This window comes from Xyrauchen texanus, chromosome 29 (assembly GCF_025860055.1).
Source record: "Xyrauchen texanus isolate HMW12.3.18 chromosome 29, RBS_HiC_50CHRs, whole genome shotgun sequence".
NCBI classification, from domain to species: Eukaryota; Metazoa; Chordata; class Actinopteri; order Cypriniformes; family Catostomidae; genus Xyrauchen; species Xyrauchen texanus.
The window spans coordinates 36,243,559-36,257,232 of NC_068304.1; the positions used below are offsets into that span (position 1 = coordinate 36,243,559).

At 38.2% G+C, this 13,674-nt stretch overlaps 1 protein-coding gene across 1 annotated transcript in view; it reads right to left on the reverse strand.

Moving 5' to 3' along the window:
• Positions 1-5,350: 5,350 nt before the first annotated feature.
• Positions 5,351-13,674, reverse strand: part of LOC127623255 (tumor necrosis factor receptor superfamily member 19L-like) — a 32,018-nt gene continuing 23,694 nt past the window's right edge. The window contains exons 9-11 of the mRNA XM_052097622.1: positions 9,303-9,533; positions 8,971-9,141; positions 5,351-7,035 (exon numbers count right to left, since the gene is read on the reverse strand). Of these exons, the coding sequence (XP_051953582.1) occupies positions 7,032-7,035; positions 8,971-9,141; positions 9,303-9,533 (406 nt within the window). The 3' untranslated portion in view covers positions 5,351-7,031. The remainder of the gene's footprint in view (positions 7,036-8,970; positions 9,142-9,302; positions 9,534-13,674) is intronic.

Consider the following 13,674-nt stretch of genomic DNA (forward strand, 5'->3'; position numbering starts at 1 on the left):
GTAAAAACATTTACATTCAGCATACATAATCGTTCGTGTCTAGAAGGGATCGCTCTTTTGTCAACTGGGTGGTCTAGTGGTAATTCATTCACTAACTGCATAAGAGATTAAAGTTTTAATCCGTCCATATGAAACTATATATGAAATTCTATATTTTAATATATAGCTCAGTGGATGTATATCGTGATCGGGGACACATTTGTTAGCATGTTTCTATGGGATTCAACTAGAAAAGAGTGCAAAATCATGAACTCGCAACAACGAGGAGCGCTTACAGCCCATTCTCGATTCCTCAAGTACATCACTGCGGCACCTATGTTGCTATTTTCTTAATACTATATTATTAATGCTTACGTGTTTAAAATTAAAATGAGAACATAGTTACACAAACGTATACTATACATAATGTACCTCAAAAACATGTGAATATACATAAAAAGGAATCATGACATTTAATGCGTTGCCATGGCAACATTATTTAAGATATCAAGAATCTCTTCAAAAGTTTAAATCTCCACACTTTTGACATTATTCAAATTTTTTTAAGCAATTCAGGTAAACACAAGAGGGATATTTCAAAGTCTGTTAAACATGCCATACTTCCTTCCGCCAATTGGTGGTGCTACGAATGTGACCCACAATAGCCACATTAATGTGATCAGCCCACAAGGCAAAACATTTGTCTCAATTTTGATGTAAATCACACGATGCACGCAGAAGATATGAGACACTTCCTTTTTCCCATTTTTTTTGTTATTTTATCACAATGCCATGGCAACATATTTTGATATATCAAAAATCAGTTCACAATTTAGCATCAGCAATGTCTTGGCATGATGTCGCCCACATTTGGTACCTGTAACATGAAATCCATAGTAGGATTATTTCAAATTCTGGAGCATGCATTTTTCAAACAATCCAAAATGGCAGAATTCCTGTTGGGTGGAGCTTATGACTGTCAGTGCGAATGTTGTCCAGCTTCATGAGATCTATAAGTGTTCAAAGTTTGGTGATGGTAGCTCAAAAGGGATGTGCAATAGAGCCCCCGAACATACCCATCTTCTAGTTGGTGCTACAGACTCACTCAGTAAAGGCAGGCATTTATACAGATGACGGTCTGTTGAAACCTGCCAAGTAGCACAGGTAGCGTTCAACATCTTCCTTTAAATGCGAGGGCTTTAAAACCCAGCTGATGATCGTTTCTGCTGTGAACTAAATTAAGCCATTATCTACCATGGTCAGAGGCCATTGTTTTTCATCACAATAAAGTTAATAACTATTGTATAATAGCTCAACACACATATGCTGCCTTCATTTGCTATCGGAATTATCCTACTTCCCAATTCTGAAGTGGCAATTATGAGTATGTTGTATTAACATGCTTTGTTGTCTGAAAGAAGGGGAAGCATGTATGACATCAGGTTCATTCATTCAAATTTCTTGAGGAACTTTTATTTTGACACCATAATGCATATCACTCAGTTAGCTTGCTGACGATAATGAAATTTTGGTCAAATACAAGCTATTTTCACTATCAAATTGTTGCTAATATACTTAAAGTAATTTGACATGCAAGTGAATGGAGAAGAAGCCTCAGACTACTGCATAAACTGTTTTTGTGTGGAATGTTCATCTAAATAAAATGGTGGTGGCGTAGTGGCTAAAGCACAGGGCTGTTAGTCAGAAGGTTGCTGGTTCAAACCCCACGGCCACCACCATTGTGCCCTTGAGCAAGGCACTTAACTCCAGGTTGCTCTGGGGGGATTGTCCCTGTAACAATTGCACTGTAAGTCGCTTTGGATAAAAGTGTCTGCCAAATGCATAAAGTTAAATGTAAAGAGGACTTAATTGCAGTTTGCTATGAAAAAAAAAAGGGGCCACTGGTTGCTCTGGTAAGAAAACATCTGCTATGTGTGTGACATTACATTCAACTTTATCAATTCTACTGTAATGGTCAAAAGTTTACTTTGCTGATACTATATTATTGAATTGTGGAATAATGTGCTTGAGGAATAAATAAGTATACAAATATCTTTGTTACAATTATTTTAGTCTTCAATTCTTAACTGCATATTTTAAATATCACAATATGAAGCTCATTCATTCCCACAGCAATGCTGTTGTTGCTAAACTTTAGTGATACTCTGTCAGCTACCATTGCTTTATTTATTATTGTAAGACCATTCATATGATGGGTGTAAAGAATTGCAGAATATGTCTTGGTTACACATGCAACCTCGGTTCCCTTAGATGAAGGGAATGAGACATTGCTTCAGCTGAAGCTATGGAAAATTCCTTTTCCGACGACCTAGTATAAACCCTTGCAAAATAACAGCATTTCTAAGATTGGCAATGGTGTTTGAAGCCCCGCCCTTTAAAGCACAAAGCTTTTCTATATAAGTGGGAACACAATCACTATTTCTTCAGAATTTTTTGACTGAGGGACAAGGAGTGCATTTGTCCTATGTCAAAAAAACAGAGTCAGTCATGCAGCTAGCTTACGCAATAACTTAATTTCAGGGAACCGAGGTTACATGTGTAACCAAAACATTCCCTTTCGATTATGGTTCACTCAACATTGCGCCAGCTGACGCTATGGGGAACAGAGTCCCATCACGCCGCACTACAAGATGTAATCCCCCGTAGAGAGATACCGTAGGTATATTACTTGAAAGAGTATTAAGTCACAGTCCTGCAGGATGGCTACCATCAAGATCATGTTGCAAATGAATGACCCTCATGGCGACCCAGGGGGGAAGCACTTATATGAAATATTATAATATAGTATGAATTAACCCCTTCATGAGCCCAGTTGGGAAGGAAGTTTTATTATATTGAAAGTGCTTGTGACTTTAGGGGAAATGTACAACGGTCTTCATGCAGGCGGTTGTGTAAATAACAGAGAGCCTAAATTTAATAAGGTGCTCAAGTTTAAAGTTGGTCAACATAATAGCAAGCGCTCTAGACAAAGAGGACTTGCGAAGAGAGAGACGTTATATCTAGGTTGTAAAACCATGCGGATGTGTTTTGAGAAGACTATCCTGTTGCAAAACATATGTCTTGAAAAGACACATCATTCATCCATGCCCAATGAAGAGGCCATGCCTCTAGTCGAGCGCACATTCACACCAATTGGGCAATTCGAAACCTGCGACTCGTAAGCAAGGGTGATTGTGTCAACGATCCAGTGAGAGAATCTTTGCTTGGAGATGGACATTCCTTTAGTGCGTCCTCCATAGCACACAAACAGCTGGTCAGACAGTCTTAATTGGCAGGTGCATTCGTTTGTATTATTCCTATTCCTCATCTGAATTAAACGGCGGAGGGAAAAAGGCTTGAAGGTGAACCACCTGAGCCCAGAAAGGCGTGGATAAAATCTTAGGCACATAGACTGTTCTAGGTTTGATGGTGGCTTAACCCGTTTTACTGAGGCCTAAGCCAGCAGTAATGCGGTCTTCAAAGAAAGCACACTCAATACAGCAGAATCCAAAGGGTCGAAAGAGGGCCTATGGGAACCTTTAGAACTAGGTTTAAATCCCAAACTGGGACTGTAGCAGTCAATTTTGCTGCCTCGCTCCCCTAAGGAACTTAATGATCAAATCATGTCTGCCTATAAGGGTGCCAGCATCTAGTGCATGATAATCAGAGATTGTCGCTACATATACTTTCTAATTGAAAAATTGAAAGTATTAAAGGGGTAGGTCCCGTGTCCAACCAGTCTTGAAGGAATGTAAGAATCTCAGCTATGGGGAAGTTTACTGGGTCCTTGCCGAATGGAAAGCACCAATTTGTAAACATATTCCATTTCAGTGTGTAGAGGCATCTAGTAGACTGTGCTCTAGCCTGTAAAATGGTCATTACTGGCTGAGTTAGTTCTGGCACATTCAACATGTTCTGTTCAGGGGTCACACATGCAGGATCCACAGCTCGGGCTGGGGATGCCAGATTGTGCCCTGTGCTTGAGAGAGGAGATCCCTCCTCAGTGGTTTTTCCCATGGAGGGCCAACCATCTCTATCATGTCTGGAAACCAGGACTTATTGGGCCATTTTGGTGCAACCAATAGAATTGTTTCCCTGTCCTCTCAGACTTTGCAAATGATAAGAGTGACGGAGGCATACTGGGGGAAATACAAAGTTGCATTTTGCAGGCCATTTGTGGGCCATTGCATTCACTCCTAACGGAGCTTGGAACTTGGAGTAGCAGACGTGACAGTTGGCATTCTCTGCAGAGGTGAATAGATCAATCTCCACTTTGGTAAATATTTCCCAAATCCTCATGATAGTCTCAGGATGAAGTCTCCATTCCCCTGGCATCGTCCTTTGGTGTGACAAAAGGTCTGCATCGTAATTCAGATGGCCTGGGCCATGGAACATATGTTGTACACAAGGTGAGGAGATGGCGCTCCATAGGAAGCAGCGACGCGTCAGTCTCATCATTAGCAGTGAACAAATTCTGTCTTGGCGGTCTAGGTTTATCACAACTGTTTTATTTCTAGAACGAATCAGAGTGTGCTGATTCATTATTTTGGAATGAAAAACCTTCAAGGCAAGGAAGACAGCCAATAGTTCCAGGCTATTAATGTGGCACACCATCCTGGCACCTGTCCAGTTGCCAAAGGTCAGGCGTCTGTCTCACACCCCTGTCTGCGCTGAACGCATCCCTGGTCACCACTTTTCACCTGGAAACCTGACCCAGCATGACACCTTGCTAGCATAAGGCAGGAGCTGTCCAAGGTGCTGTAACAGCCAGACAATGGCGAGATATGGCAATGTGTATGCCCCCAGGCACGCCGTGGCACATGGTGCTTGAGCCAACATTGAGGAGGTCACATGTGTAAAAGACGTATATACATATATATATATATACACATACACTCACACTACCGGTCAAAAGTTTTGAAAAACATGACTTGATCTGAAGGTGTATGCTTAAATGTTTGAAATTAGTTTTGGAGACAAAAATATAATTGTGCCACCATATTAATTTATTTAAATATTAAACTCAAAAAGTAGGTTGAGAAAATGTCAAGAGTACATTTCTGCAAATTCTAGGCAAAGGTGACTACTTTGAAGATGCTAAAATATAAAACAGTTTTAATTTATTTTGGATTTTGTTTAGTCACAACATAATTCCCTTAGTTCAGCTGATGCAATGTTGAGTGAACCTTGATCGAAAGGTAACTATGTTTTATTTTAAATTATAAACCATTCTGAAAACTGTATGTATGGGTGTGTAGAGTGATCCAAAAGCCTTGAGACCACATTTTAAAGCTGAAGTGTGAAACGGAAGTGTTATAAAATACTTTTATTCAGAAATCAGTTTATTTTTGCAATTCCGTTCAGTGGCGCAGAAATTACAGCTCTAAATTAGAACAATGCAAAATAAAGGCATTTTCACTTTTGGTCTCAGAATTTTAGACACCACATACTTTAGTGTAAAACTATTTTAAACAGTCATTTTTTTTTACCAATTCATATATGCACACAGTAATAATGATAATTATTATGATTGTAGCCTATATTTGTACTTTAAAACAAATTTACATTGTACAATTAAATGGTAAATGTTCGGCACTTATATAGCGCCTTTTTAACCTTAGCGGTATTCAAAGCACATTACACTGTGACTCATTCACCCATTCACACACCATTGACGGCAGAGCTACCATGCAAGGCGCTAGCCTGCCATTGGGAGCAACTTGGGGTTCAGTGTCTTGCCCAAGGACACTTCGGCATGTGGAGTCATGTGGGCCAGGAATCGAACCGCCAACCCTGCGATTAGTGGCCGACCCGCTACACCACCTGAGCCACAGCCGCCCGTTAAATAAGCTAAATGGACCATTGCAAATGATAAAGTAAAGGCAAAAAATGCTGATCAGTACCTAACATATACACTTTCCCCTGTACATAGACTGATTTAAAAAATGCTCATGGACATCAACTTTTAAATGATATATGTGAAATTAAAAATGGTTTCAGATATTTTAGGATATTTTTTTATTTAAACAAAACAATGTGTTTGCAAACCTTTGACCATGATTGTACATATACCACCCATGTAAAATCCTAAAAACAAAACAAAAAACAAACCCAAAATAAAATGCTAACAAAACAATAAAAATAAAAAAAAATGACAAAGACATGTAGATCAGTCTTACAGAGTTTCTCATAATACTTGTTAATGTTTTCAAACTATGTGTCATTGTTCCGATTGCTGTTTGTTCAGTGTGTCAAGTGTGTTTCACAGCTAATGACAAATGCCAGACAATAGACGGCATGTCATCTGATCTACTTATTTGTTTTTTCAGATCCGATTTGAAATATTGTGTGACAAGACAGTGTGCGATCGTCCAACCGGATGAGATGTATTCCAGTTAAAACTGTAAATGTTTTTTGTGAAACTTTATACTAATGCTTGCTCAGTGGACAGTTATGAATAAAAATAAATAATCCATAAATCATGAATTACATTGTTTAACACTGTAGCCTTGGGAAATCCTTCCAAAAGTGTTATCAGTTATTAATTCACTATTCATTCCCCCAACACTGGTCAATAAATGGAGAGTAAAAGCTCTTGCTGTCATGCTCCTTCACTAGAGAAGCAAACACAAACATTGCAGGTCTGTACGGGTGAAAAGACGGCTTCGCAAACTCATTGAAAGTTCATTATTACTTCCGCAATTGGGGCGAATTGAGACATTTGCATCAGTGAAAAGGCGGCTTCTGTCAGCAGCGCTTTGTGCAACTTAGCGGACAAGGCCGTACTTAAGACATCTTATTACCATACTGTCTCTTATTATCTGATAGCAGAGACAGAGATCATTTTTTTATTATTCAATAAATTAAAATAGTTCTATGACTTTTGCAATAAATACAAATGTTTCCAAAGGTCTTGAATTCCAAGGCTCCACAAGGGCATGAACACTGACATCACCGGAACATATCTGCCCTGATGTGTCCACTGCCGATGATGTCATCCTCAAGGAGGTAGTGTCACTTCAATGGATGTCCTCCTTTATTCTTTCATATGTTCACCTGAGACAAAGACAGAGGGAGAGTGAAGTTAAAATTGTTACTACACAATAAAGACACAAAAAAGGATATTCTGTCATCATTTACTCAAACTCATGTTATTCCAAACCTGTATGACTTACTTTCTTCTGTGGAACACAAAGAGAGATGAATGTTAGAATGTTAGGCCTCAGTCACCATTAACTTTTATTGTATGGAAAATAGATGCAATGAGGGTGAATGAGGCTTACACTCTGACTAACATCTTTTGTAAATGATGTTAATGATGATAGAACTATACCTATGACACATTTGCACTAACTTTTCCAGGCACTAGAGGGCGCAAGACAATTTCTTTTCACTCTGCCATTTTGCTTTTGAAGCAGAGCAATGACAATGGTGTTGATGAGTCTTTTGAATGTATTATGTTTTTGATTTTATTTATTTGTATTATTATTCTGCAAAGCACTTTGGTCAACTGAAGTTGTTTTTAAATGTGCTATAGAAATAAAATTGTATTGTACAGACTAAGCTATGCACTAAGTACATGTATTCCATGATCAACCTTAGTCATTATATGACACATCATTTTGTATGCTAATATGTTTAATTATTACACATTACATGTGTTTTATTTATTCAAAACACTTTTATTCCTACCATGTATTTGTTCACCTTCAAAAAATGTGCCTTGGCAACCAAATCGCAACCAAATTTCAGTTCACAAAATAAAACTAGGATAGAATAAAACAGAGCTCATGAGACATAATGAAAGTGAAAAGCAATTGTTTGTTGTCATTTATAAATGTCATGGGCTCACTGAGGGTTAAAATGTCAAGAACAGCTGTAAAGATGAATAGTGGAGGGAAGCCTTGATGTATTTGTGTGTACATTTTAATTTAAACAACTTTACAGCTTAAATAATACATAAGATTTAACAGAAGAATGAATGTACAGTAAGTGCTTTTTATAACATTTTTAAACCCTCGAAGTGCTTCACTGTAACCTCGATTATTGCTATTTTTGTTTTTAAAGAAAAAGAGGGACATGCCTTTTTCCCTCTTTGAACCTGAATGTTCCCGGGTTCAAATGCCATTTGTGGCAACAGCATCCCTTTACATCGAATACATTTATTTTCTTACAGCCTCTTTTTGTCTGTATATTCCTTTTAGAACATGTTTTAAAGTGTAGAAAGCTAATATATAAAAGAAAAAAATGAATAGCAATCAATGCACTCAAATGACACACACAGACACACATCAGCCAGAACATTAAAACCACCTGCCTAATATTGTGTAAGTCCCCCTCATGCCACCAAAACACCGCCAAACTGCATTTCAGAACAGCATTTAGAGATGATATTCTTCTCATCAAAATTGTACAGAGTGGTTATCTGAGTTACTGTAGACTTTGTCAGTTCAAACCAGTCTGGCCATTCTCTGTTGACCTCTCTCATCAACAAGGCATTTCTGTCTGCAGAACTGCCACTCACTGGATGTTTTTTGTGTTTGGCACCAATAGGAGTAAATTCTAGAAACTGTTGTGCTTTAACATCCCAGAAGATCATCAGTTACACAAATATTCAAACCAGCCCGTCTGGCACCAACAATCATACCACAGTCCAAATCACTGAGATAACAGTTTTTCCACATTCTGATGGTTGATGTGAACATTAACTGAAGTTCATGACCCGTATATGCATGATTTATTGCACTGCTGCCACACAATTGGCTGATTAGATAATCGCATGTATTATTGTTGGTGTCAGACGAGTTGGCTGCTCATTTACTGCTAACAAATGCTTTAGACTTTTAAACAATGATATTTAGGCCAGCACCACTAGAAGATGAAACTACAGTAAAACAAAAAACATAGCCAACAGTATGTAACATATAAAAGAAATCTCAGTCCTGACCATATTTGATGGAACGTTTCTGTTCCGTATATTTAGTGACTCACCTTCTGTCTGCTTTTGAGGAGGCGGAGTTACAGGAAGAGGACACACCCAACAGGGACCTGTCTTCCACGGAGTCAGTGTGGCCACTGTCTACAGAGTCTGTATCGCTCGATTCCGTCCGGGTCACTTCCTTGGAAGCAGACTTAATTTCCTGGATCTGAGCAACTTGGAACCTGCGATGCACACATGGGTGACACAAAGTTTAGGAGGTGCACTTGGAGGGCTGAAAGAAAGAGACATGAAATATTCAGTAGAAAAAAAGGATGGGCAGTTTTAATTAAGACTTACTTTTAATTTTTACTTTATAATTATACATTATATACATAATGCTCACCTTCCAACAGACAGTACAGTGACGTCGTCGGGCAAGGGGTCCTTGACCAGGTTAGTAGGGCCTTTGTGAGTATCGGCGGGTAGCAGCAGTTCGGGCCATTTCTTCTGGCTGCAGCGGGAACAGCAGAGCCCAGAGCGAGATGCCAGCCCGTTTATAGTGTGCAAATGATGCTGGTGGGTACACAGCCTTGGCAATGAGCGGAACTGTGAAAAATTAGGAAGAGCTGGAAACCTGAAAGAAAAAAATTTACTGCTATATTTGGTATCATGTAGGCAGAATGTTAGCCTTGGTCACCATTCACTTTCATTGTATGGAAACCAAATGCGATGAAAGTGAATGGTGACAGTGGCAAACATTCGCCCTAATGACATTAACACATTTATAAGAGTGGCTTAAGTGTTCAAATAGATTTTGAGGCCACTTTAGACCAGCTTGGAACCTTCATTATGAATTCAGCTAATGTGTGTTCACAGGTGTGCATATACTTGCTATTTACCTGCTTTAAACGTGACCAATCAAATCAGATTTCAGAATAATAGCTAAGCTAACAATTTTATAAGGTCAAACACATCGTAACAGTCAAGAGTTCCTCCCTTGCCAGTTTACTTTGACATCACTCAGACAGTGACCTCTGCTTAACACAGTTGAAACAGTCCTGGCACACAGGCCCAGTTTGCTTCCATCATCAAATAATGCCAGCTGAAATAACACAATGTGCTAGCGCTTAGATCAAAAGATCTTTTTTAATTCCAGAACCTTTTCTGCAGGCGAAGAAATCTGCTGAAAATAACTGCCATGAGCTCAGCAGCTCCTGATATATTCACAATGGAACTTTGGGAGGGAGGGGCTCTGGATGGGAAGGGGCGTGGCCAGTGGATGTCAAGACTGAATATTTATTTAACTGTTAAAGGAATAGTTCACCCAAAAATTTAAATTCTCTCATGATTTTCTCACCCTCATGCCATCCCAGATGTGTATGACTTCCTTTTATCAGCAGAACACTAAGATTTTAGAAGAATTTCTCAGCTTTGTTGGTCAATACAATGCAAATCATCAGGGTCCAAAATTTTGAAGCTCAAAAAAGCATATAAAAGGCAGCATAAAAGTAATCCATACGACTCCAGTGGTTAAATCCATGTCTTGAGAAATTATATGATAGGTGTGGGTAAGAAACAGATCAATGTTTAAGTCGTTTTATACTATAAATGTGCATGCCTGCCCAATAGTTGGCGATATGCACGAAGAATGTGCCAAAAACAAAAGGAGAGAACAGCCCTTAGGAGGGCTGTTTGAAAGTGGAGATTTATTGTAAAAAAATAAAAATAAAAAAAAAGGACGTAAATGTTGATATGTTTCTAACCCACACCTATCAGATCTCTTCTGAGGACATGTATTAAACTACTGGAGTCTTATGAATTACTTTTATGCTGCCTTTAAGTGCTTTTTAAGATTCAAAGTTTTAGACCCTGTTGACTTACATTGTATGGACCTACAGAGCTGAAATATTCTTCTAAAAATCTTAATTTGTGTTCGGCAGAAGAAAGGAAGTCATACACATCTGTGATAGCATGACGGTGAGTATATGATGAGAAAAGGTTCATTATTGAGCGAACTATTCCTTTAAATAATCAGTGCTTATTACATTTGGATGGACAGACATTTTTATCACAATGTCTGCACAGATTTTCCACTATTTTTAAAATATTTTCTGTACAACCATTCAGAGCTACAGAAGGCTACTTTATACTTACTGGGCGAACCGGCTTCTATTAATTCACCTGAATTAAAAGGAAATGCACTGTCATGTAAGTGCAGCGTAGTTCTAGCGGAAAGACTAGCAGCTGTACATCATCGCACCATTAGCTGGGTAACTCCTGGCCAATCACATGTAAGCCATTGCTTTATTAGCCTGCTCACAATCTATCACATTGCTGTTTCAGTGCGCTAACACAGCAACCTCCACCACCCCACCACCACCAGTCGAGTCCCGTCCTGCATGGGGGTAGGCTCCTCGCCCCTGCCTCCTATCTCCGGCAGGTTATGACGGTTCCAAGTACAACTTCTACGGACCGCAGGACGGGGCTTACGCCAAAGAGAGACATTACATTTCTGTTTTATATTCATCAAATAAATTGTCACCTTAAATTTCACTCAAGTCTGAGAGTCTTCCTGATAGAAATATTCTTCTGCCAAGTTGTTTGTTTGGTGATATTTATCCTGTTCACGCTCACTGCTAAAATTAATCTAGGAGAACTCGGCTAGTCAAAGAGCATTCATAAAACTAATCTTAAGTGTTGTTTGAACATAACTTTCTTCATTCATTTATTTCCCTCAACACTTTTTTATTAAATTACACCGCTCATAGTATAAATAAAGGCTTTGTTTGCTTAGGTTGCTTTAGTTTGTTCAGCAAAATAGTTTTGTTTCTTACATTGTATAAATTAGTTGAATTATTTTATCTGTGCTGGTCTTTTATTGTTGTATCATCTATTTCTGATATACCCACCTGTGACAAGGAGGAGGGCGTGGCCGGGCCATGCGGATGCACGCCTGGCGCTGAATTGTCCTAATCAGCCGGGAGGGGGATAAATACAAGCTGGATGCACCATTTCGAGAGAGACAAATGCGACCGCTGTGTGTGTGTCTATGTTTGTTTAAGTTAATTTATGTTATTAAAGTTATGTTGACTGTTCTGCTGGTTCACGCCTCCTCCTTGCCCATCCTGAACTCCATTACACCCTTAAATGGCACATAAAAACAAATTAAACTGTGGTTGGCCACTTCAGACAGTCTATTGCTTTCTAATTGGGCAGTTCTTAGCAAAATTTGACCAAACTTTACACCGAAAGTCCAATGTCTTGCTACGCAAACATAGACTAACACTAAGGCTAAGACAACAGAAAACACATTAATTATGCTGCGATGATGCCTCTCATCCACACTGGAATGGCGTTTTCCTCTACTTGAAAATGGAGCTTTCCAAAAACAAAAAACGAATTAGTGTAGATGTGACCTAATAACATGCTATGCCATCTTTCTTTCAAAATAAAAGGTTCTTTCCAATTCTTTTGGCCTTTCTCTCGCAATTGTTCTTTGAAGCACCTCACAGCGGTGACGCAGCAGTTTGATCTAGCAAACTTTTTTTATCTGATAATAAAACTCCCATTCATCGCTGTCGAAGTTTACTTTACTTCTGCATTCCAAAACCGGAGTGTGAAAAAGGTCTGTTGACAACAATTCTTTTTAGCTGTCTAGAGCAGTGGTTCTCAACCTTTTTAACTCCAAGGCCCCCCACTGTCCAAGACAATATTTGAAGGCCCTCTCGCCTGAAACTAGACGTGTCTGATTAAAATAATAAATCATGATAATTTTAGATTCTAGAAGTTTCAGAAAGAGTCTGCAACTGACACCTAGTGGCCAGACTAGATATATACTCTATCATGGCAAAAGCATTTACAAGAATGAGATATACTTTTATTCAAGCTCTTGGAAAGTTTCCTGTATCACAGTTCAATTGAAGTGAATTGGCTGCGTTTCAGTTCAAAATTGAATGCTTGTTTAACTCATTACAGATGGTGATATAATGATTCCAGCTCGTAACAATCCCCAGTTACCATAGTCAGGGTTGGGGAGTAATGGAATACATGTAACAGGATTACGTATTTAAAATACAAAATATAAGTAACTGTATTCCACTACAGGTACAGTTTAAATCATTGGTAATTAGAAAACAGTTACATTCAAAAAGCATTTTGACTACTGAATAGATTACTTTGCATGTTATTGTCATTTGTTTAATTTAATATTTAGTCCTTTCAGATGGAAAACATTTATGCATATAATTGATGCGATCCAAAGTGAAACACTTTCTTATGATGTGTTACATTCATACGAGCAGACAGAGAAGTAAGTTTGAAGTAAGTTTGGAACAGAAGAAATAGACATAAAGCTTGTGTAAATTGTCAGTTTTTTGCTAAGCTAAAATGCTATTTCTAGCCATTTTACATGCACATGTTACCAAACATGATCATATTTATTTATCAAGAAAATCCATGTTAGATCAAAATTTATTTTTGTCTAGTAAGACCTTTGATATTAGGGCAAAAAAATTATATTCTTGATAATAATTTTAGTATTGCTTTCCTGTAAAAATATCTAAAAATCCTTAAAAAGAGTTACATTTGATTTATCTTGTTTTAGAAACAACACTGCATAAGATATTTAGGTTTTTCAGAGAATGTCGTTTTTAGTCAAAACAAGTGAAAAAAATCTACCAGTGCTGAAGAAGTAATCCAAAGTATTAAGAATACATTACTGACCTTGAGTAATCTAACGAAATACGTTACAAATGACATTTTACAGCATTTATTCT